This window comes from Onychostruthus taczanowskii, unplaced genomic scaffold (assembly GCF_017590055.1).
Source record: "Onychostruthus taczanowskii isolate IOZ18803 unplaced genomic scaffold, ASM1759005v1 scaffold12, whole genome shotgun sequence".
NCBI classification, from domain to species: Eukaryota; Metazoa; Chordata; class Aves; order Passeriformes; family Passeridae; genus Onychostruthus; species Onychostruthus taczanowskii.
The window spans coordinates 3,887,290-3,911,048 of NW_024498351.1; the positions used below are offsets into that span (position 1 = coordinate 3,887,290).

At 46.9% G+C, this 23,759-nt stretch overlaps 3 protein-coding genes and 1 non-coding gene across 7 annotated transcripts in view; 2 read left to right on the forward strand and 2 right to left on the reverse strand.

Annotated features, from left to right (window-relative positions):
- Positions 1 to 4,439: 4,439 nt before the first annotated feature.
- On the reverse strand, positions 4,440 to 5,343 carry LOC121331396 (ribonuclease CL2-like). Its single transcript, XM_041395779.1, has 2 exons — positions 5,313 to 5,343; positions 4,440 to 4,924 (listed from the first exon to the last, which is right to left on the reverse strand). Exon 2 carries the CDS (start codon positions 4,916 to 4,918, stop codon positions 4,481 to 4,483), a length of 438 nt encoding a protein of 145 aa, XP_041251713.1. The 5' UTR covers positions 4,919 to 4,924; positions 5,313 to 5,343; the 3' UTR covers positions 4,440 to 4,480.
- Positions 5,344 to 7,468: 2,125 nt separating this feature from the next.
- RPS3A (ribosomal protein S3A) lies at positions 7,469 to 10,991 on the forward strand. Its single transcript, XM_041427938.1, has 6 exons — positions 7,469 to 7,628; positions 7,880 to 7,983; positions 9,098 to 9,285; positions 9,388 to 9,596; positions 10,165 to 10,274; positions 10,828 to 10,991. The coding sequence occupies exons 1-6, from the start codon at positions 7,567 to 7,569 to the stop codon at positions 10,947 to 10,949; spliced, it is 795 nt and encodes a 264-aa protein (XP_041283872.1). The 5' UTR covers positions 7,469 to 7,566; the 3' UTR covers positions 10,950 to 10,991.
- On the forward strand, positions 10,517 to 10,586 carry LOC121331458. The gene has a single exon (XR_005952026.1). It is a non-coding gene; the product is annotated as a small nucleolar RNA SNORD73 (small nucleolar RNA).
- A 1,902-nt stretch (positions 10,992 to 12,893) lies between the features above and the next one.
- SH3D19 (SH3 domain containing 19) overlaps positions 12,894 to 23,759 on the reverse strand; it is an 81,636-nt gene continuing 70,770 nt past the window's right edge. For all 4 annotated transcript variants that reach the window (XM_041427933.1, XM_041427936.1, XM_041427935.1 and 1 more), the window contains 8 exons: positions 22,866 to 22,938; positions 22,430 to 22,560; positions 20,050 to 20,108; positions 18,279 to 18,466; positions 17,958 to 18,010; positions 17,278 to 17,464; positions 16,580 to 16,677; positions 12,894 to 15,482 (listed from right to left, as the gene is read on the reverse strand). In XM_041427933.1, coding sequence (XP_041283867.1) covers positions 15,366 to 15,482; positions 16,580 to 16,677; positions 17,278 to 17,464; positions 17,958 to 18,010; positions 18,279 to 18,466; positions 20,050 to 20,108; positions 22,430 to 22,560; positions 22,866 to 22,938 — 906 coding nt within the window. In that variant the 3' untranslated portion in view covers positions 12,894 to 15,365. The remainder of the gene's footprint in view (positions 15,483 to 16,579; positions 16,678 to 17,277; positions 17,465 to 17,957; positions 18,011 to 18,278; positions 18,467 to 20,049; positions 20,109 to 22,429; positions 22,561 to 22,865; positions 22,939 to 23,759) is intronic.

Below are 23,759 nucleotides of genomic sequence, written 5' to 3' on the forward strand. Positions count from 1 at the left end.
ATGAATTTCCCCTGATCCCCTTAGGGAGGAGGCTGTGCACGTCCCTGCCTGCTGGAAGAATGTGGGATGGCTCCAACTGCGACCGCTGGGAATTTTTTACACATTGGCTTTTCTGCATCTGACTTTTGGGTCCACTTCCCTCTGGTACAGGTAGCAGGAGCTCTCTGGCTTGGGAGCCACTGTCCATCCCATGGATCATCCTGGATCATCATCACAGCACTCTGGAAGGTCTGGCTCTGACTTGCTGCCTGTGGTCTCACATGGGCCAGCAGAGTGATGAAAGAGCTGGAGAACCTGTCTGAAGGAGCCCAGCATGTTTTTCTGTGATAAGATGAAGAGATGACTCAGTTTCTAAGCATGAATGTAGGGAAGAGGGTGGCAGCCCTGCAGGAGAGCACTGAAGGATACAGGGACCGGCCATGACAGATCCATGTTGTGCTGGCAAGGGGGAGGTAATTTGCAAGGCAAGTGGCTTGCAAACCTTTAGCTGGATGCTCAGTGGGACTCAAGAGGTAGCCAAACATTCAACCAGCCCACAAAACATGAGACTGGATCCATTTTGCATGCTGAGTTTCATTTCAGTGACAAACACTCTTACAGGTGTCGGCAAAGGGCCTGCATGGTGTGAGATGTTAACTTGATCAAAACTCTTTACTTTGAGTTTGAGCTCTTGAGTCTGATTCTGGTGTTGGTCTTGGCACCTTGCAGCAGCATTCCCAGCAGACCAGAGGCCAACAATAGTATTTTTCAGCTATATTTTTTTTTTAGATTGGGTGGGTGGCCTCTTGGTCTCATAAAAACAGAAATTCTTAGCTCCCAGCTTTCCTGTTACTTCCCCTGTGGTAGCTCATGCTTCTTCTCCAGCCTAGGTTTTAGGTCTTGGGGCCAATGCTTGAACTGGAGAAGTGCCTTAGGATTTCTGATGTGTAGCTGTTGTGGGGAAAGTGACACCTAAGCCTCAGCTGAGTGCCACAGCTGAATTTGAGGACTTTGCTGTCTTATGCCCTCCTTATCTTTGCTGTCCCCACCATGCCATGAGCAGCAGCTCCCGTTTTCCTAGGAGGCATTCTTGTCCCCTTGCCCAGGAACCTCTGCAAGAATATTGGAGGGGATGGATCATTCCCTGGGTGGCAGGGGACACGGATGTGTCACCCAGTCAGGGGGAGGAGGATTGCAGGATACATCTGATTGGGAACTCAGCTTGAGGTCCGTGTGCCAGAGGGACAGTGCTGAGGAGCAGTGACTGGAGGAGCAGCACACACCCCGGGATCTCAGAGGTACTGCTGGAGGGGGAAAGGGGGGTTTGCTAGACTCGTGCTGCCCCCAGGCAGCCTGGCAGCGCCCTTCCCTGTGGTCCAAGCACACAAGAAAGGTGCATGTGCTGCACAGAAACTGTCTTTTTATTTTGCTGTATTTGTGCAGGGTGTATTTTAGAGCAAGCAATACGCTGGAAAGAGGCTTTTTCCATGTCAATTTTGGCATGCATGGCATGCAGCAACAGCCTGGTTTCACAGGACTTGTTCTGCCAAACCCATGGAGCTGATATATGACTTTGCTGAGTAAATACTTCTGAAGGTCTTTGCAGTGCCTGCTTAAGCAACTCTCTGCTATGGTTCTGAAAAAAATGCTCTTGCTTTTCAAGGAGCAGGAACAAATTTCCACAGTAGCACTGGAAATATTGACACACTGCTCATGCCTCTCATCTTATATCATCAAAGGCTGGGCTTGTGAGCCATAAAGAAGTGCGTGATTCAGCATTATTTGTTTCATTTCCCTGTGCTAAACAAGCAACAGCCAGTTTCTGGTGAAGGAATTAATTGTTTGACAATAGAGTGAGTGAGCAGAGCAGGCTGACCACTGTCAAAGCAAAGTCTGGGCATGAAAGTCAAGCAGATATGACTCAGAGACAATTTTAGGCATATAGTGCTGTTCTTGAAACATTTTTGGTCTCATCTTTTTTTTTTCTTCAGAAAAAAAAAAAAGCACATAAATGGGAAGGGAGGCTGATAAATAGGGCTGAGGAGGTCTGAACTGAGCTCCTCTCTCAGACTTCTCTGTGACCTTAGGAAAGCTGCTTAACTCCCACCCACAAAGCAGAGATCAGTTTCTGTGTTACAAAGCAGAATCAACCACAAACCTCACAACTTTACGTTTGACTGTGTTAGGCAGGACATGAAAGTACCTAAATGAGGAACCAATTAGGAAATAAATGCACTGATTTATTAAAACATAATATTGCAAAATTCCTTCCTTTATTTTCAGGCAGCAGTTGCTCCCTGGCTTTTTGCTGCTTGCTACCATTACAAATTTGCTGACCACTGCCTGTAAATGGTCCGCTGCTGCTTGTGGCAAAGGGCACAACACCCTCTGGATATCCTGATTCCTTTGTGGCTATTTTTTTCCCTTTAGCCTTCACAAAGAACAGACACAAACATATGCTGGAGAAACTGTGTCTTAGGAGAAAACACAGCAGAGGAGTGAACCAACAGTGCAATAATGGGATGGGATGTGCTGAAGTGGTGGAGCTGCCCTGCCATCAAATGGGAGATGCCAGGAATCATCCAGACTTTCCAGCAGACTCAGGTAGCTGCAGTGTGCTGGGCATCCCAGAAAGGGCATTGCTGTTTTGGGACTGCAGCTCAGAGCTGTGTCCCTAGGATGGGTGCCACCTCTCCCATGCACTGTAGTGCAAAGCTTGCGGGGTAAATCACAGTGATGATATTTTTCTCTATCACTGCCAGGATGATCTCAGCTACCAGAGAACAAGTGGAGAGATGGAATCCTCCTGCAAGTCCTGAAGAACCAAGATAGCAAGAAGCAGAGATCAAACCTTTGTACTTGCAGAGACCCCAGGTATTCCCTCCTGAGCTCCTCCCATGGCCAGGAGTGAGCAGGGTGGAGAAGTGAGTGTGCTGTAAGTTGCTGGTCCAGAAATGCCCCAAATACCTTTGAAATACCCCAATTCCTTCCCAGTGCACTAAGAGTAGTGCTCCCCTCACTGGGCCTTGGTGGAGCTCACCAGTCCAGGGATGGCCCTCAAAATGCCTTTCACCTGAATTTCAGAAAAGGAGCACCTGAGTTACTTGGGGCACATGAGCAAGAGGTATCCTGGGGAGAGAGGAAAAGGATTGGGAAGACCAATTTCTGCACTCCTTTTCCTCCTCAGCTACACTTTCTGGATGCATTTGGGCTGCCTTTTTGTAGCAGCACAGCTCCTGGATGTCAGCAGTCCCATGGGACTTCTCAGGGTTCCCACAGCAATAGGACCAGAGCAAAGGGGTCCCCCAGCCCACTGGGCTGCATTGGGCAGAGTGCTGCCAGCACGTGCAGGGAGGTGATCCTGCTCCTCTGCTCAGCACCACTGAGACACACCTGGAGTGCTGGATCCAGTGGTGGACTCCCCAGTACATGAGAGACATGGACATACTGGAGAGAGTCCAGCAAGGAATTGATGATGATGATGATGAAGGGAGTGGAGCAAGCCTGACCAGAGCAAAAGCTGAGAGAGCAGGGACTGTTCAGCCTGGAGAAGAGAAGGCTCAGACAGGGGGAGCTTTTAAGTGTACTGCTAAGTACTGACAGGGAGAATGAAGGACAAGAGGTGATGAACACCAGCTGAAATTGTGAAATCCCGTCGAGACTCAGGAACACAACTTCTGTACGTGTGTGCATACTGTGTGTATGTGCTGGCATGTGTGTCCTGTGTGTGCTAATGCTGTGTGCTGTGCTAGGAGCAGGGCTGTGAGTGTTGAATGCTTTGTGTTGTGAGTGTGGCCGCACGCTGCGTGCCCAGTGCAGGTTTTTGTGTGCACTGTGTGTTGTGTTCAGTGTGTGTGGGACGGTGGCTCAGGGCTCTGTGTGGCCCAGCCAGGGCTTGGTCCTGTGGGGGCCCAAGGGGGAGGTGCTTGAGCCCCAGAGAGGTCACAGATGGGGTCAGAGGCATGTGGGAGATGCAGCATCTGACAGTTTATGGGGCGGACATGGGGGGATTTGGAGGTACCCAGGGGGGTCATAAGGCATGTGGGAGCTAGGGAAACCCTGTGAGAGTTATGGGCTATCCAGGAAAGCAGTGTGACACCCAAAGGGTCAGGACCCTGGGAAGAGGGCTGGGTGCACATCCAGGAGATTGGTGGGCCTTGGGCTGGGAGGGTGGTGGTGGTTATGGGGCACCTGTGGGAGCTGTGGGACACCCAAGAAAGGGGAGAGGGCAGAGACACCCCAGGGGGCAACGGGACACCCAGGAGGCTGGAAAAACCCGGGGATTTATAAGGCACATGGGGGCCAAATACAGCTTGGACAGGGTTGGGGTCACCTGGGGGCTCAGGGGGCACTCAGGGAGGGGTATGATCGCATGGTCCCCCCAGAAGCCGATGCTGGAGCCCAGGCCTCTGACACGTCCTTTATTACCAGCACTAACAGAGCCCCTGGAAGGAGGGAGGGAGGATCGGCGCCGGGGGCCCACGGGAGCGCCACGCCGGCCTCACGGCGGGGCCGTGTAGGTGCCCGCCAGGTGCACGGGCAGCCCGTCGCGGCAGGCCACGCGCACGTGCTGCTGCGCCTGGCGGGCGCGGTAGGCGCAGGGCGGCCGCGTGTCCCCGCCGCGCAGGCGGCAGGCCGTGAGGCTCAGGGCGCTGGCCGTGCTGTGGAACCCCGTGGCGGGGTCGGGCGCCTGGGAGCAGGCGGCCACCAGCTCCGCGGCCGGGGCGTGCACGAAGGTGTTGGAGGGCTTGCAGGGCCTGCCCGGGGCCGTCACGCGCCGCCGCGCCAGCATGGTCTCGCAGTAGCGATGCGCCGCCAGCGTGGACGTCCGCGGGTTGTCCACGTGCTGCCGCAGGAACTTGTCGTAGCGGGTCTCGCCCGCCGCCGCCCCCGCCAGTGCTGCCAGCACCAGGGTCATGCACAGCACCCAGCCCGCCATGGACACCTGGGGAAGGTGGGGTGGTACGAGAATGCCATCTGGACCCCCAGCTGGAAATCCCACCCTGGGTGCTTGGTTATTCTACAGCTTCCCCCTCCCAGATCCCTGGGTCCCATACAAATCCCCTCCCAGTGCCTGGGGGCCCATCTCTGGACAGCTGGGCTATCTGTGGATTCACCTGGATGCATGGGTCCATAAAGTTATGCACCCCCCAGAAGCCTCAGGCCCCCACGGAACACCCCCAGCTGCTCCTCAGACCCTGGCTCCCCTACAGACCCACCCCGTGCCCCCACACCCGGATGCCATACACAGCCTCCCTTCCCCACTGGATGCTTGGGTTCCTCACAGACCCCTCCCACAAACATTCTGGTCCCGATGCACCCTTCACCCGCACCTGTGTGCGCGCCTCAGTTTCCCTTATGGCCTCAGGGTCTCCAGGATCCCTCCCACTCCTCTGCACCTCTTTTATACTGGCCCCAGCTGTGCCCAATGGGCAAGGAGCCAGGAGGAGGGGCAGGGTAAAGAGCAAAGTCCAGTGGACATCTGGAGGAAGCCAGGTGTCCAGGAGGCCCCGCTCACCCTCATGGCCCCAAGGTCATTAGGCAGTCATTAACGAACCACGTGACTGTCTGCGTACATCCCCTTGGGTGGCCCCTGCCCACTCTGGCCTTGGCCACCTGTCCCACGAAAGGCAGGATGCCTGGGTCCTTTTGGGTGGCAGGACAAGATACGTGGTACCCTGGTGGCGGGCAGGATGTCACCATCACCTCTGGGGCAGCTGGCAGGTGTTCCTACAACCCTTGAATGATGTGGCACATCCATGGCTCCTCTGCAGTGCTAAGGGGCCTATGTGTTCCTTTCCCCTGTATTCCCTTGCAGGCAAATTCATACTCCTGGGAAGTGCCAGGATGTATTTTCCTCACTGCTGCCTCCCATGCTCCCAGCTGCTCCATTGATGCAGAGACAAGCGAAGAGCCAGGAGCAAGCCTGAGCCCACCAAACACTCCTTTCCCTTGACCATCGTAACGGAGCCCCAAGGAAAGCGTGTCCCCTCCAGGGGGAGAGGCATGCAGTGCCCAGGAGAGGCTGTCACGAGTGAGTGCAAGTGGTCTCCATCCTCCTCTTCAAAGACATCAGAGAGACTCTGATGGGAAGTGGCAAAGAGAAAATGAGGTGCTGGGCAGCACCTGTCCCAAAAGAGCTGCAACACTTCCAAGACTGGCCACAGCGAAGGTGCAGAGGGTCCTGCCCTGGGCTCTGGTGGCATTTCTACAGCCTCTGAAGAAACCCTCAAAGGTACACATTCCCTACAGCGGGAACAGCTCAGGCACCTGGCCAAAACCTCAAAGGCATGGAAGGTCAGCACAGCCTCCTGCTGACTCTCAGTACCCTGCTCGTGGGCATGGAAGCAGGATGGGGACTCTCACCATGACCCCTTGGACACTCTGCTTTCCACAGTCCTGCTGATGGTGCCCACAGGAGGAGGAACAAGCCTGGATGCTTGGCAGCGGGCTGTCTCTAGCAGGCATGGTGCAGGTACCCGTGCTGGATCCCATCTATCCGGCACAGCCCCAGGCATGTCCTTGCCAGAGGCTGCTGTGAGGCTCACTGGTGAGCCACAGCCTGTGGTCACCTCTTCTCCAGGGGGATCCCAACTGCCTGGCGCTATCCTAGGCACGGCTTTTCCATGTGGCATCCCTGCCCATGCAGGAGGGCTGTGTGGAGCCTGCTCCTGCCCTGTGCGCTGGGGAGAGGAGCCATCGGCCGGGGCATCAGGGGCAGCCCAGACCACCGACTTCTGGCTGTCCCCTCGGTGCCCCAAGGCCTGGGAAAGCTGCTGATTTCAGGAGCTCTCTAAACACAGAGTCCAGTTTAGAAAAGAGATTTATTCTGTGCAGGATGCAAGGAGGTGGTTTGACAAATCAAACACACCGTGGGGTAACAAGTAACATCTTTTATACAGTAAAATTTACATGAGCCCCCCTGTCTAATGCATATTCCTCATCTGTATGTATACTTATTTGTATGACAGAACTCTTAGGTGATGCTTGAAATACAAAGTTCTTCATTAAGCAATTCCATTGCAGAAAATACCAGAGAACACCAGTTACTTTTACAAAAGGTGACAAGATTGAGCCTGGGGACAGATGATTCGGCTTGAAGACATCAGAATGGGCAGGGGGTGGCACCTGCCTTTTGCCGGGGTACAGTCGGTGCACCGAACCCGTCCCCGTGGCTCTGCACAGCGGCCCCATTTCCGGGGATCGGGACCGGGAGAGCCGGGCCGGGCGTCCCTGGGGGATCGGGAGAGCCGGGCCGGGCGTCCCTGGGGGATCGGGAGAGCCGGGCCGGGCGTCCCTGGGGGATCGGGAGAGCCGGGCCGGGCGTTCCGCGGGGATCGGGACCGGGAGAGCCGGCCGTTCCGCGGGGCTCCAGGCGGGGGCGCTCACGTGCCGAGGCTCCCCCCGCCCCCCCCGCGCCGTTGGTTCCGTCCAGCCGTGGTAGGTCCCGGGCGGGCCGCTCTCGCTCCCGCCCCCGCCCCCGGCGCTGGAGGCGGTCCCGTTCTCGCAGGTCTCGCGCGAGAGCCGCTCTCGTATAATCTCGCGGGAGCGCGCGCGGCCCGCCCTTTCCGCGGCGCGGGCCGGACCATGGCGGTGGGGAAGAACAAGCGCCTCACCAAGGGCGGCAAGAAGGGCGCCAAGAAGAAAGTGTGAGCGCCGCCGGGGCGCGGGCGGGCGGTGCCCGGGGGCGCCGGGAGGGCGCCGCGGCGGCGGGATGGCGGGGATGCGGGGCGGATGGCGGCGGCGGCCCGGCCGGAGCAGGGCCGGTGCTGTCATGGCGGCGGGCGGGCGGGCGCGGGCCCGGCGGGGCGGGAGCAGCGGCGGCGGTCGGAGGGGAAAGCCTTGCTGCAGCCCGGCGTGGCCTGAGAAAGTCGCTTAACAAATGTTCATTTGATTTAAGGGTCGACCCTTTCTCCAAGAAGGACTGGTACGATGTGAAAGCGCCGGCGATGTTCAATATCCGCAACATCGGGAAGACGCTTGTCACCAGGACTCAAGGAACTAGTGAGTACCTGGGCTTGGTGCAGTGCCGGGGATTGTGTTTGCTCCATGTGCTGGCTCCGAGCGGTTAAAGAACTTCATGGATAAAAGGCTGCTGGAAAACGGGTTTTGCTTGTGCTGTTACGGGCTCGGAAGCTAAAATAGTTGGGTGATTTGAGTGGATTTTTTTTTTTTTTTGAGTTGATGGAGTTGTTTGGATAAATGAGCTTAGCTGCAGGAAGTTCGTGTATTGGGCTCTTGTGTGTACGAGAATGCCAGACCACGGAAGGAAGGGCCTGAAGTTTCTAAGGAGCTCCTCCTGTGGTAACCTGGCAAGCTGGGAGAAGTTCAGGAAGTAAGCAGTAGTTGTGATTGTCACAGGAGACCTTAGTCCTAATAGCATCATAGCAACCACCACATGAAGATACTGAAATACCTGAAATTTAAAGGTTTTGGTTAAAGATCAGTGCCAGAATTGCTGACTTAATGTGAGCACTGACGTCTGATGTATCACAGGAGGGTAAATTTGGTTTTATATCATGTGGCACACCTCAGGAAGAGGAGACCTCTGTTAGGAATGCAGAGGAGTCTGGATAGAGGTAACCCTATTTTTGGAAGCTTAGCCATGCGGAGTGGCTAAATAGCTTTGTGGTACTCTGCTGGCTGCTCTCAAAGCGGGGATGGTGATTGTTCCTTTGAGCTGTAACTCGTGAAACAAATGAAATGAGGGTCACTGCCAAACGAAGTGTGAGGCAGCCAGCGCTGGAGGAGCAGCTGTGAAGTGATTGTACTGGGCTGGTCATTGCTGCTTCATCTCTGCTGAGCACTTGTGGCTTTTTATGTTCGCTTTCCTCGTTAGTGTTCATCATTTCCAAACACTCTGTAGCCCCTTTATGCTTGAAACAAACCAAATTATTACACGTGGTGGAATCTGCTGTGTGCTGCTGCTCGTATCCCACACCTGGTGCTATTGCCTTGAAAAGATTCCTCCCAAAGGGAGACATTTCCAGCCTTGCTGGCTCTGTGATCGCTATTAAAAAACGTCAGAGAGCAGGATTCAGAGGGAATTCAGTGTCTGATTTGCAGGATGTGCTTCTGGTGTTTAGCCTAAGGTGTTTGATTGTGTTCCATCGCACAGAAATTGCCTCCGACGGGCTGAAGGGCCGCGTGTTTGAAGTGAGCCTGGCTGATCTGCAGAACGATGAGGTTGCCTTCCGCAAATTTAAACTGATCACTGAGGATGTTCAGGGCAAAAACTGCCTGACCAACTTCCATGGGATGGACCTCACACGGGACAAAATGTGCTCCATGGTCAAAAAATGGCAGGTGCGTGAGAAGCAAGGTGTGCTGCCTCAGGGAGGGAGGGAGGGAGGGAAGCGCCGGTTCCTGGCAGAGCCTGTGCTGAATGCTCGCTGCTTCCTCTTCCAGACCATGATCGAGGCCCACGTGGACGTCAAAACCACGGACGGGTACCTGCTGCGCCTCTTCTGCGTGGGCTTCACCAAGAAGCGCAACAACCAAATCCGCAAGACTTCCTATGCCCAGCACCAGCAGGTCCGGCAGATCCGCAAGAAAATGATGGAGATCATGACCCGGGAGGTGCAGACCAATGACCTGAAGGAAGTTGTCAATAAGCTGTAAGCTTTGGCCATGTTCTTTTCTTCTCCCCTACAGTTTAATCCTAGTTTGGGGGTTGGTTGTTGCCGAGTGCCCGGGGAGCGCTGGTGCATCCCGAGCTGGTGTCAGACCAGGCAAGGAGCCCCTCGTGTGGAAAAGCCAATCAGCCTTTTCTGCAAATGGCTTCTCCTCGTCTGCAGCCCGTCTGACCTGAATCCACTGTCACATTTGCATAAATGTAAAATCGCTTTCCAGAAGATTTGTGGCTCGCGTTTCTGCAGACTAAAGTTGTAATTCTGATCTGCTGGGGCTGGGAATGCTCTGAGCTCTTCTGATAGGAGAGTTTCTGAGTGTGCTGATTGCTTCCAGAAGTTTGCAGATTTGCTCTCAAAATGAGCACACTTGCACCGTGTCCCTGCTGACATTGCAGGGGAGGTGTCTTAGACTCTAAATGTACTTGAAGAAAGTTGTCAGTGCGATGGTGTAAACTTCTGTAGGATATTTTGTATTAAGGATTCTTTTAAGGCTGTGTTGCTGCTGCAGAAGCAGGCAGAGCTTTTAGCATTGTGGTGCTGTGTGATTCCTCAGGATCCCAGACAGCATTGGCAAGGACATCGAGAAGGCCTGTCAGTCCATTTACCCTCTGCACGACGTCTACGTCCGCAAGGTGAAGATGCTCAAGAAGCCCAAGTTTGAATGTAAGTCTGTCCCTGCAGACATTTGGGGGAGGCTGTGGAAAGGAGGGAGTGCAAATGTGTTTGCTTTTGGATGAAGATGTTACAGCAGCTTCAGTCAGCTTTAGTAGTTGTAGAGGGGAAAGCGTGTCCTTGTCCTGATGTGTGGCTTCCAGGATTGAAAGCCAAGCAGTGAGCATCCAGTCCAGAGCTTCTTGAAACCTCACCTGGAACTGCTGCTGAACGTTCAAAAGCTTTGCTTTGGGAATGAATGATGACAAAATGTTTCGGTCCCAGATGATGTGGAATGATTCCATTTCCCCAATTTCTGACATTCCCACGTAATGCAGCAGTAGGTGCTTGAGTCCAGATCCTTTTAGGAAAAGGTGTCATTTGCAGTTTGATTACATAGCCTTATTTCACTGCTTGATCTGTCTGACTGCAGCAGCATCTCTGTGCCTGAGCTGCCTACAGGAAACGTTCTGCTGGTTTCATTTGTGTGTGATGAGTAATGGAGTAATTTAAAACTGTTCAGACAGGTCCATCTCTCACTCTTTCTGTCACTGCTTCTTTTTAGTGGGCAAGCTGATGGAGCTGCATGGTGAAGGTGGTGGTGCTGGAAAGCCCTCTGGGGATGAGGCAGGCACCAAGGTTGAGCGAGCTGATGGATATGAGCCGCCCGTGCAAGAGTCTGTGTGAAACTAAAAATTGGTGGAAAATAAAAGGTTTTAATATACAGAACTAATGCTTGGTTGGCTGCCTGTATTGCTGCTGGACAGTATTGGTACTGGATGTGTGGATGAGTTTTCAGTAAGGTAAACCTACGGCCTTGGTTTAAAAAAAAATAAAGAAGTACTCATGTACTTCTCCAGTTGTGTTGTGGAGATGGGTGGAAGAAGGTGGGTTGTCCTTCCTGTGGATTCTCTATGTAGGTTTTACCCAGTAATTTTAGTCCTCACAAGAAAACCCTTGTGAATGTGTGCAGAGATTGTATTGGTGAGAAGTGCCTCACACAGTACAGGAAAGGCAGAAATTGCACAGGGAAACCTGTGTCAGAATTTGGTACTACTGGGAAGCCTTACAGTTTTTTCCAGATGACTTGCTTCAGAATAATGTGCCTATGTTTAAATTCCTTGCTAATTTAATACAGGCTCTCATGGGATAGGTGTGGTCTCCGGTGGTCAGAAGGTGTTTGAAGGTGTTAAGGTTGTAATTATGGTGATGGAAGCAGTGTTAATTTTGAGCACTGAGAAATCCAGAATGTGCTCAGGCAGTGGAGCTGGGTGTTGGATTTTAACCTGTCAGAGCTGAGGGATGACTGTAATGGAAGACCTGTGGAACTTCAGGGGAAAAAATTCTGTAAAGAGGCAATGGTGTGTGTTTTGAGAACAAAGCACGTTTTGCTGAGTAGTTTTAAGACTCTTCTATCTAACAGCATTTTTGCTTCTTGTTCAACTTGGGTTGGCTTGTAAGTGCCAGAGTGCTCTTTCTGGCTAAAGTGAGTTTTTGCACTATCAGTGTGTTTTGTTTAGGGCAACAAACCTAAAGTTAGTCCTATTAAATTGTTGGTAAGTCAATGATTTAAAAGCTGAGAGCAAAACGTGGAATTCGCTGAGAGTGGTGGCTCTTGCAATTGGTTGTCACCGAGCTTAGGACAAGAAATAAAGGAAAACAGTGAAAATGTTACTGCTCCAACAGAGCTACTGGAGAAAATGAGGGGCTCTGCTGCCCATGCAGGCTGTACTGTTCCCTGCCAGGGATTTTCACATTTTCATAGTTGATAATTCTGGTTTAGACCAAGTGTTAGGCAAAATTGAGAAGAATGCTTTTGAACTTACTTCAGAACGCTGCAGGTGATGTGATTTTGTCTTGTGATTCCAAGTTACAGTTTTAATGTTCTGGTTTTTCTACTCTGTGTACTGGAAGGAAGAGTAGTGAGTGCTCAACACTCAGAGCCTTGGAACAGGGGCAGGGAATGCTGCTTTGCTCTTTCCATCTGTACTCCTGAGGCAGGTGTCTCCTGCCTTCAGGAATCCCAGCCAGCCACATTTACGAAGCCATAGGTTTTATTTCTTACTCGCATATCTGAGGGACTGTATGTTGCCAAAGGTTAGTCCAAGAGGATTGGGGGAAAGAACAAGAATTTGGGATTTTTTCAGGCTTTAAAATGTATTGTTAGGAGCAGTGCATTGCCATGTAGGCATTCTGGGTAAATGTATGCTTTGTAATGTGATTTCAGGTTGGGGAAAAGCAGGAAGGCAAACACTATGCATCATACTCTGTATTTTCTCCTCAAATACCAGCTGAAAAATCATGGAGTATGAAAGCAGCAATCAGCAGAGCACACCTAAATGCAGGACCAGCCTGTGTCTTGCTCGCAGCGTTGTCACAGTGAGCAGCAGTGTGTGTGATGCCCTGTGGAGACAGCTGCTTGCTGCAGGTAGCAAAATGCGATAGGTTCTGTAGGTGCTGAGCCTGAGGCATACCAAGTGCAAAGGCTTGAATAACCTGTTAAAATCATCCACATCTCCGAGGGGTTTGGACTAGTCTGGGGGTGAGGTGTTACGCTGCAGAATGAGATCTCTCCAACTGTCAAGTGGAAAGCTCAGCTTTCCACAGCATCAGACAATGAAAATGCCATCATGACTTAATTATAAAAATTTTATTGGTTAAATACATTCTTAATTTACAGAGGTGTACCATAACAAACTTACTGGACTTAACAAAGGTTTATTTAGGACACTTCATTGTACACAGAACAAAGATAATCTTCCTGAAGATATTTCTAGAGGATGGGTCAAACAAAATATTTCGGTAAGTGAGGCTTTTATTCTAAAGCATGGAGATCTAGCTGGATTTCAAGGTTACAGCTGGAATTTGCTACTACGCTGCAGTTAAGAGTTGCACTCCACCTCATTCTCGGCTTTTCTGTACCTTAGGAATTCTCTGTCGTGATCTGTATGTGGTCTTATGGTGGTGTTGGGCATTGTCTTAGGAAAACCGTGCCCTGTAAAAGCCGAGCATCTCCCTTCAGCGTTCACACAGCCGCCGTTTGAGCTGCCTGCAGCCACGCGAGCAGCCCTTAGATGGCACTCGGAGCTCTGAGTAAAAGGCCTTGCTGCTACTCCTGCCCTGCCCCACAGGGAGGAGGAGATTACATACAGCAGAGTGGTCTTGTCACTGAACAGGCACTGACTTTAAACATTCAGTGAAGTTACAAAAACAACTGGTTAAAACAGTTATAAAAATGGGAAAGAGGAAATTGAAAAAAAAATATAAAAAAATCGGTTCTACTTTTGAGACTTGTATCAAAACCTTAGAAAACTGCCAGACAAACAGTAAGTAAACATCATACACTTCAGCCTCATCTACCACCACTGGTGCGGTGTGTCTTTGAAGGACCTTGGATTTCTTTAGGAGATGACTGGTTTTTTGGAATAAAAAAGAACCTGTAGAATCTCCTAGCAGGAAGACTTGGGAGAGGGAAGGATTGTCCTTGGCTGTGGGCTGCCATGTGATTCCACAGGAGATCTGGGCAGGCTTGCTGGGGGTGCTAAAACTGAGTAACACCTGTAGCCTTTGTTGCATTTCCAACCTTCCAGATGTAATTCAGCATTCTGCTTATGTTAATCCCTATTGGAAGTAGAAGTCCAGTTCCTCAGCTCATTAAAACTTTGTGGGTCTTCATCCCCCGGCTGTGTGAAGGGAACTGGTGTAGTTTAAACACAGCGGAACACAAAGGGGGGCCTGGCAGTGACTGCTGGGTGAATGGCACCGAGGCCCTCCTGTCTGCACTGCAGGTCCCTCAGGCTTGCTTCAGGTGAGCTCCAGTCTGCCACGGGGACTGGATGCCCATTCCTTGCTGTCAGAAAAAGGAACTGCCTACCAGAAGTTCCTATAATGTGAAACTACCTCAGCCACATCCATCTTACTTGGTCAGGCAAGCTACCCTGCTGCTCTTTACCAAGTGCCTTGGTTAGAGCTGTCTGGAGTAACCTCTTGCCAGGCGTGTTTTCCTTAGGGCCTCGACAGACCATTTATAAGGATGCTCAGTGTATCTGGTACGTGGCAACAAACTGGAAACTAATCCCACGTCTGCTGAAAACTAAACCCAAGGCTGTATAATATCCTTCATGTTAAGGAGAGGAATGGTGTTACTGAAGTATGTTCCAGTGCTTGAGTGACACATAAAATGCAGACTGGGTGAACACTGGCTTTCCACTTCCATGAGGGGAGTGGAGGGGCAAATAGTTGGAATAGTGCAGCCACTCCATGGCTGGGATCTGAGAAAGCTCAATAAACACTGTCTGTCACTTACTTCAGCTGGGAAAGAAGGGTATGATGGTGCTCAAAGAACAGTGGGCGGTAGGAAAAACTAAACCTGTACTTGCAAAGTATTTTGGGGAAAACAAGGAAGGTCTAAGATGATTCATACCAATTTAAACAGAATTCATTAAGAGGCAAAATACTTAAACATTTTACTTTTGTGATCTTGCTGTATGAGCAGCTTGCACTAAGAATAGAAGGATACTACAAAAGGATTTATTTCTCCATTTCCCCTCTTACCAGTATTAGATTTGATACCTTTCTACTACGAAATACCAGTTATTTTTCTTAACCTCTAAGTCATAAAACAAGTGGATTCTACTGCTAATGTGGAACTCAAGCAGTAATGAAACCTGAATATCAAACCTCATCTACATACTGAGTGCTGTAATTATATATTAAAACAATTTTTAAAGTTTGGATCTTAAGAAGTTCAAAGAAAGCCAAAGCAGCTTATGTTATGCAGACTTTGTGCATGATAAATATAATACCAGAGAGTAAACATACTAGAATGCTATATAAGTTAAAATGGTGTTGCACCACAGTATTTCCCTAGTTGGAAATGGCTAAAAAGCCTGCTTGTTTTGCTCTCTGAGCATTCATGAAACATGATTACATACACTGTCACAAAAGACTCAAATTTTCTTATCTGACTTCAAGATACTACTATGACTGTCTAGAAAAAGTAGTGCAAAACATTGATAATCAACACTCGTTGATGTCTTTGCTGTGCCTTTAGGGTAGAAAACATTCTCTCCCACACACAGGGAGTAGTAGAAAGGCAACACTTCATGGTGTTTTTAAAATCTGAACAAAGTTCTTGGGAAATATCCCAGACTTCCCTAGTATCTCTCCACTCATCCAGTCGTCGTCTACAGATTCCAGCTCTGTTATCATGTCCCCTGCCTGTAAGAGAAGGAGCAGTGTCAGTCAGTACAGCTTCCCGTGCAGTCCTACTGAGCAATGTTAATGCATGCAGAGCTGAGCCCATTCACAAGTGATTAATATCAATCAAAGAGAAGAGGACTAAGATGTGGCCAGTCTCTTCTGTTGGTTACATCTCTTGGGAGATGGTTTGCCAAAACCAGCTGAAGCTTCTCTTAGGCTAAATACTTGTCTATGCTGAAAAATCACCACCTTTGGAGGGACAGAGGAGCACTGCATTGCAGGTCCTGTGTTTGGTACTGGTTCTTGTTCTCACTGTCCCATGCCACACCCTTCATCTGAAGTACTGGCCTTTCTTTCAGTACCTCTAATTCCCTTTTCTGCTTTAAAGAATCATGTATCCTTTCAGCATTGCAAGCTGCTAATGCTAAAAGTATTTTGCTAGTTTTAGAAGAGAAAATACTGTGTGTTGTGTTTCAGCTCCTGTGAAAGTCTTCTGTTTCTCAGAAATTCGCTTTTGAGAACACGGTTAACCTAAATCATGACTTTGAATATCACGGGCACTCTGTTTCTTGTTCATGCTTAATACGATCTGGGCCTCCAGCATGTATTTAATTTTTTCCCTTGTTCCCATGGCAACTCTGTACTGTGTTGCCAGTTCAAGATTTTGCTGTGCCAGGTTTCCCTCAGAGGCCTGGCTGCTGTAGTATTGGCTCTCTCACCACTACCTCCTACTCAGAGTTTTCTTTCTAGTCAAAGAGAGGCTCCCTTGACCACATCAACCAATCAGGAACTGAATGTACTGCAAAATAAAGTTTGTTTATCTTGTCATGTTAACCAGATCAGAGAAGTTACGAATTCTGCAACTCCTGAGCTCTTTTCAGTGTCTTTAATGAAGATTTTTGCTGAGAGGTAACAGGAGTGATAAAGGAAAAAATGTTTTTTAGAGAGACCACGTATCAAATGTGCTAATGTCTATGCATATTAATATCTATGTTAGTATCTATGGGCTTCATCCTTCTTGTCTAAAGCCTACATTCACAGGGGATGAACCTTATTTTTTAGCACTCCTTAGGAGCATGAGACCTCTTGGAAATCGGTCCAAGAGAGGTACTTACTTTGAAAGAAAGCTCATCTTCATTTTCTCCATGAAAATCATAAAGAGCTTTGGCTTTTCCTTTCTTCCCTCCTCCAGGCTGTGACAGCTCTACCCTGGCTACAGAACATGGACAAGAGAAGTTATTTGCATGGGAGTGAAATAAATCTCTGTTTCTGGAGAAGTTTCCTCTCATTCTCTTGTTTTCTCCCTGCTATTGTACTACAGGTTGTCCAAATGTTATTGCTACTGCTGTACCAGATTCACTGTCCTACTGGAATAAAAAACTCTACTGCCACCAGTCCATTTTATAGTATGAAACAGTCTCACAGTTCTGCTTCTAAGCAGACTAAATTTAAAACTCACTTGAACCTCCCAATGGTGATACATAAACACTGACCTTCCCTCCTTCTGCTCTAAGATGAAGCAGCATCAATACTCCTGAATTACTCCTGAAAGGTGGCTGTTTTGCCTGTGCCCAAACCACACTGGAAAACATCCCAGAGTCTGTGTAAACTCACAGATTACTTACTGATTAGAACATTATATTGCCATTATTAGAGAGAGGTAGGTTCAAGACTTAAGTTTAGCTTTAGAAAACTGAAGACACTGGTGGTGTGTGACTTGCTGATGCAGCTGATGCCGTTGTGTTCTCCCACAGCTGTCACGACTGGCACAACCCAAGGAATAATGAATTGCCATCTAGTAGGAGCACTGTACCTGAGCAGGTCTGAACAAAAACTGCTGGGAAAATCCCTTCCTTTCCATTCAATCTTCCTCTATACCACTCCAAATCTACTTGTTCCAGTATTTGGATGTAGTCTCCCTTTCTGAAGGACAGATCATCTTTGGTTTCTGCTGTGAAATCATGAAGCGCTTCACACCACTCTAGTGAGCGTCTGTTGCTCTGTTCAAGTTAACAGAAGAGATGCATTCATTTCAGAAGTGTGAATGGAGCCCGCAAACTGACGGATGCTGCTGAAAGCAGCTGTACAGCACATGGCTGTCCTGACACCCTCCCAGTACAACAGTGCTGCAGATGCAGACTAGAATGGCATTTGAGCAATTAGCACCACAGAATTTCATCCAGGCTCAGCCACATTCCTTTTTATCTCTGGTGGCAGGAGAAAGGATTAATAAATTCAAAATTAGATCACTGCAGCAATACTTTAAATAGAGCTAACAAGAATCTCCTTCAGCACAAAGGACAAAAATTTACCAATGTAAATTTGTCAGAAGCTCTGAACTCAATCAGCTTAGGCCTCGTGTCAGAACTGAGGCTGTGACTGCAGCATTGTGTGTTGTGGGAGCGGTGTCACGTTCTGCAGTTACTCTCACATTATAATCGTCTCTGTAAATCTGTACATAAACTCTGGCCCTCACCTATAAAGTTTTATTACCTGAGGAAGGGAAGATGAAACCTCCACCTTATTCTTCAGTGCTGTTTCTGTACCTACATAAGTAAAGCACAACTTAAGAACAGGAGCAGTGTCTATTCAGAATGTTACTAATGACAGCGATTTTAGATATTTGAAGTAATTATTAAGAATAGCTTCTTAAGAAGTCCTACTGTTAATTCTGAGGGGGTTTTTTATCAGTCTTCCCTCTCTTTTTACCTCCATTCTGCAATCACTGTCCTTTTGGAATTTTCTCCTATATGCTGCCTATTTGCATTAAGTACAAAACCATGCTCTTGAAGATTTTTGCAAACATATTCATACCTGTTCCAGGTAGATCTTCAATTACTTCCACAAAGTTCAAGGGGAAAATTCCAGACGTGCCTCTGAGCTCTCCTTTGGCCCACTCTTCATTTACATATTCTTTCAGGATAATAGTTTCACCTTCTGAAAAACTGAGCTCATCTTTCTGATCTCCAATGTATTCAAATCGTGCTACACACCTTGGACCTCTGCACAAACAAAAGAGAAAATTATTTTGCTTCTTTATTATTACTGTCTATTTAATAATAGGACAGCATTGTGTGCAATATACGGATTGCTATTTTAATTAAAATGATAAAAAATGCACTGAAGATAGGACAGGTGGAAAATTGGGGGCCAGCCCTGGTTCTAATCTCTGCTTTCTGAGGAGAATGAGTATGGAGTCTGGAGAAATCAGATGGAATTTCTGCATCCCAACTGCTGGCTATTACAGTATTTTGCAAAAGACCCTATTTCCCTTCCAAGCAACAATAAACCTCCTTGTTTCTTGGTCACCTGTCCAATTTCCAATATCCAATCAAGTGTCCTAATACACTTTTGTTAAGAGTTTGACTATTTTTCGAGCTAGCATCCCATTTAGATGCACTCAAACATGGGTGGGGGGTGAGTGCTGTGTATTTGTCCCAAATACATGGAGGTTTCATAGGAAGAAACTAGTTTTTATCTACTTTAAAATACTTTATTCTGTAAAATCCATCCCTATAATCTCATAGGGAAAAAGCTTACCTATCAAAGAAAGAAACTTCAATGCATCTGATAAATTTTACATACTTTGGCACAGCACTGAAAAAAATCCTAATTATTTTTCCCCCAGACTTAAACTGATTTCATTATTTAAGAACCTAATAAATTAAATTTAAGAAAATAACCTAAGAAAATTTTTTGGTTTATCAGAAATGCCATGCCGGAAAAAAGTAATAGGCTTTAATTCTTTCTATATATTCATAGCACACAAACAAAAAAAATTCCCACCCCTGTCCCCGACCAAGTATCTTTGCAAAGGTGTTTCTTTCAGGACAGAGCTAGAACTTTCTGTTTCTTTCTTAGCTGCTCAAGCAACTTTTTAAAATTAAGTTTTCTTCCTGACAAACCAAGCTTCCTATAAAGAACAAATACATTATCCCACTGACACTAGTTGCTCCTGCCTCTGCATGTATTTGCTTTAATTCTTAGAATGAATGATTATGAAATCCAATAAACATCACTGAGAAATAAATAACATGAAAAATCATTTCTTGCCCACAAATATTAGTACAAGTTGTCTGAAAATCAGAAATTAAAGTGCTGGCAAGTCACTTGATAATTTGGGGGGAACTTTGGATCTACCCATACATCTGCACATCTTAGGGACAGACAGATTTCCCTGCTTAAAGTACCTCTACATTCTGTTCCATTGTATCTTGTTCCTTCACATGAGTAGGAGCCCTACCGTGTTCCATCTTGTGAGGACAATGGAAGAAAGCAGCAAGGCCAGGAACAAAGAGAGGAGTGTACAATGCTGCTGAAGTTAATTAGATTGGTCCATGGTTTCTGGAACCAGTTTTCATGAAAGAATGGTTTTAGGCTTTTTGAAACTAAATATGAGTCTTTATAAAACATCATAAACATTCAGGTTTTTAAAACATATAATGTAATTTTTAAAATATATTTTGGTGAATAAATTGTTAACCCTATTAACCTCAGTGTAGAGAGCTCCTGCTTCAAAGTTAATATTTCTTTTTCATTCCTCATAAATCAACATGAGAAAGCAAGTAAGATTCATCTGACTCACTTGATACATCGTGATGAAGAGGGTATTTTTTTCTTGTTGGCTTCTTCTGGAACATCAATCTAATAAGACAAAATAAATTATATCTTCCATTATAAGCTCATGGCAACTAACCACAATAAACTTGAAACAGGTTAAAATAATCTGTTTTTCAGATGTGTGACACTCTGTAATTCCTGGCATGCTCTGATATATGACCACATTAATGTAAATTTATGCCTGTTTTCTCATTTTTTAATCTTATGCAAACAAGGAGCAATATTTAATGTTTTGTTTTATGAAGCTGGTTTATTGTTTCTACTTGCAGCATGACTGATTGACAGAATACGTGACTAGATGCTACTACATGTTGTTGAATTTAGATCCCAATTCTCAACTGCTAATTGCTCTCAATTATTTACTAGCACAGTACACCACAATAGACAAAACTACTGTTTATACTTATCCCTTCTGTGCTTTGGTAGCCAACTGCTCTCCAAACAAAAACACATCTCACAAATCTCACTTGAATTGGAGAAATACAACTTAAAAAATCAATACACTGGTATATCAAACACCCAACATTCAAGTCCTTTATCACAGGAGGATTTCAACTGTATTTTTGGGGTGACATGAAGGATGATCTGTGAGATGTACAGGGCTATGAGCTGAGAGGCCCTGGTGAGGAGCTTTGGGTTACAGCTCACTGTTATACCAGCCAGTTCCCATAAAATCAACAGGAATGTTCCATAGCTTGTGTGAAGCACTGGAGGAAATCACAATGCCTTTTAGGACAAATCATCTCTGCATTGCTCTTGCTGAAGGAGCTGGTATCTGTGGTGCTCTGAAGGTTCTGTGGGAAGCCATAACTATGTATTATTGTTAGGTGTCCAGATCCAAACTACTACCCAGCTCAATACTGTAAAACACATTGTAGTGTTTGTATGGAGACCTTGTATCAAGATGAAATCTGACATGAATTAACAGGAGAATTCACTCAAGTAAATTAGCCTCATGTACTGTATTCTTTTTTCTTTTTAAAAAACCCCAAATTCTCAAACAAAAGATTTTTGCCCTCAAAGAATAATCACCTTTTACAACTAAAATAGAAATGCATCTTCCCTAGCTTTTATGAAGTTGTATCTGTCTCTATCAATGCTGAATTTGACCCAAAATACTCACTCCACGGCTTTAACATGAAATCTTTTCTTCACTAGCTATCAGTAGAAGCAAGAGCTTTTAAATGGAACTGTTGGTCTGTGCAGAAGCAGCCAATCAATTTAGCTAACAAATCTTGTGAAAGTGAATCAAGCATGGTTCCATTACTACTAACTATGACTTTAGTTTTTATTCTTCAGGACTTCTCAGATCTTGAAATTTTTCTCCACTGCCACCATTACAAACTAAACAGATGCCCCACCCTCTCTGATGTCCACCAAATCCTTGGTATGGCCCGTGCAGCAGCAGGGCTCACTCTGCCAGCTGTGCTGGCCCAGGCAGTGTTGCCACAGACACCTCCTGTCTTCAGTGCCAACCATGCACCTTCCCAGCATCGTGGTGTCACTCTGGCATTCCTCCATGTCCATATGGCTGGTGTGGACAGCCCAGTGCCCTTTCCATTGTCACAAAATGGACTTCAGTCTCAGACTCAGGCTTGCAATAGGTTTGACCCAGCATTTGTCTGCAGGGAACCATACCGTATCCCTTGTAAATTAATTACCATTGGACTCCAAAAGAGCACCTGTCTCTTGCCTTCCACTCACTGTCAAGCATCACACTGAGGAAGAGGATTGCTTTAAGCTGCTCATTTGCAACAACACAATCTCCTTGCACTGTGCCAGCACAACCATTTGTGCAGCCACTCAGAAAACCACTTAGGCAAATTGATCCTGTTGGAAAAAAACAGTACTCTAGGAAGAAAAAAAAACCCAGCATGGTTTCAAATTGCTACTCTGACCTAGTTCATTACATGGCTAAAAAAGTGGTGATTCCAGCAAAGTTCAAGGGATGAGAAAATGACAGAAGATGGGGAACTGCAGGGAGGCACAAAAATCAACCATCTTTTACCGAGTGTTGATTCTGACATGCAGCTGTCAAAAAATAATCTGCTTTGAGAACCCTGAGAAACTATGCACGTTTCCAAAGAGAATCTGGTAAGTGCAATGATTTTCTCACTTGGCTTTAAATTGACAGCAAATTATTCCCCATAACACAAGCTGGCTGTGCCAAATCAAGCATCTTTCTAATACCACACAAACAAGTTGATGAGTCTTCTGTGCTGCCAGTGGGTTAAGAGATTATCTGAACACATAATGGAGTCAAACACACGGGAGCTTTAGTAAAATAGAACCAGAAAACAAATGCAACAGGATCTTAAGTAGCAATGTATACAAAGCTTACATACAAGCACTTTAACAAAGTTGGCAGGAAATATCCCTGTGCGATTCCCACATTTTCCTCTGTACCACTCCGCATCAATTTTCTCCAAAAGATAAACAGTGTCTCCAGAATGAAGGTCCAAGTCATCAGCATGCTCTGTAAGACAAGATCATTTCAGTTAACAGTACTTGTCACACTCACTGATTTTCTCTAAGTAAAACCCTCTTAATACAGACAAGACCAGAATCAGTTTTAAAAAAGTCTTAATTTTACCTGATAAATCAATTAGCTTTAACTGAAAGACTGACCCATCTACAGCTAAACCCACTGATTTGAACAACTCTATATGCAGACCTTGCAGACTGAGCTTCCACACCATTTTTAAGCTCTAATTTCTAAGAAAATTTCCATTTGAAAGTCTTGGAGTAAAATGTGCTTCCAGAATATTCACATTTACTTACCTGCAGGAAAATCATGCAGGACTACAGCATGAGGTGCACTTGTGTCAGAAACCTTTGGAGGGTGGTTTGAATCCTGACAACAACAAATAAATCCAAATAGTTTATAAATCATGGAAGATACTAACAGATTCTCTGTCATGTACTCCTGAATTCATTTTCTGACTTTGGACACAGAGTTGTTCTGGTATTGCAGAAGGAAATGGTTATTGGTCACACAACTATGGGTCTGAGTTCTGTATGCCTTTTGCCAGTGTAAACAAGAATACATTTCACCAAAATCTACTTCTGAGCCAGTGAAAGGAAGGGAAGGCATGCAACTTTTCCAAGTATAGAAAAAAGCCTCAGCTATCTCTGTGGGCCAGAAATCTGTAGCACTGATAGCAACACTCATGGCAAGGGCTGTGGACAAATTTTCTGGTGCTTGGTACTTACGAGTGCCACCAGTCACTCGTCCTTGCTCGAGAGAACACCCAACCCAACTCTCCCCCAGCACACTCAGCAGGGACAGCACATGTGCCAGCAAACATTCCAAGAGGAGCAAGGAAGCCACTTTGCCTTTGCTTACACTAAGGTAACACTGAGGGGAGCTGACAGTTTTGTTGTGGCATCTTCATAAAGAGAAGTTACATTCAAAATGCTGAGCCACCTTTTCTGTCCCACCCACTAGGAATTTTTAGGCTGTACTGATGACAGTGATGTGTGAATTATATACAAAGTAATTCACTGTGTACAAAAAAAAACAAAAACAAAAACAAAAACCAACCAAAAAAACCCCAACGTAGACAAAGATAAGACCTGAATTACAACAGACAACAACATACTGCACAGAAATCTGTTTCAGCTATGTAGGCTTTTGATAATAGTCAAAAAGGCTGCTCATTGCTCTAATTTCCA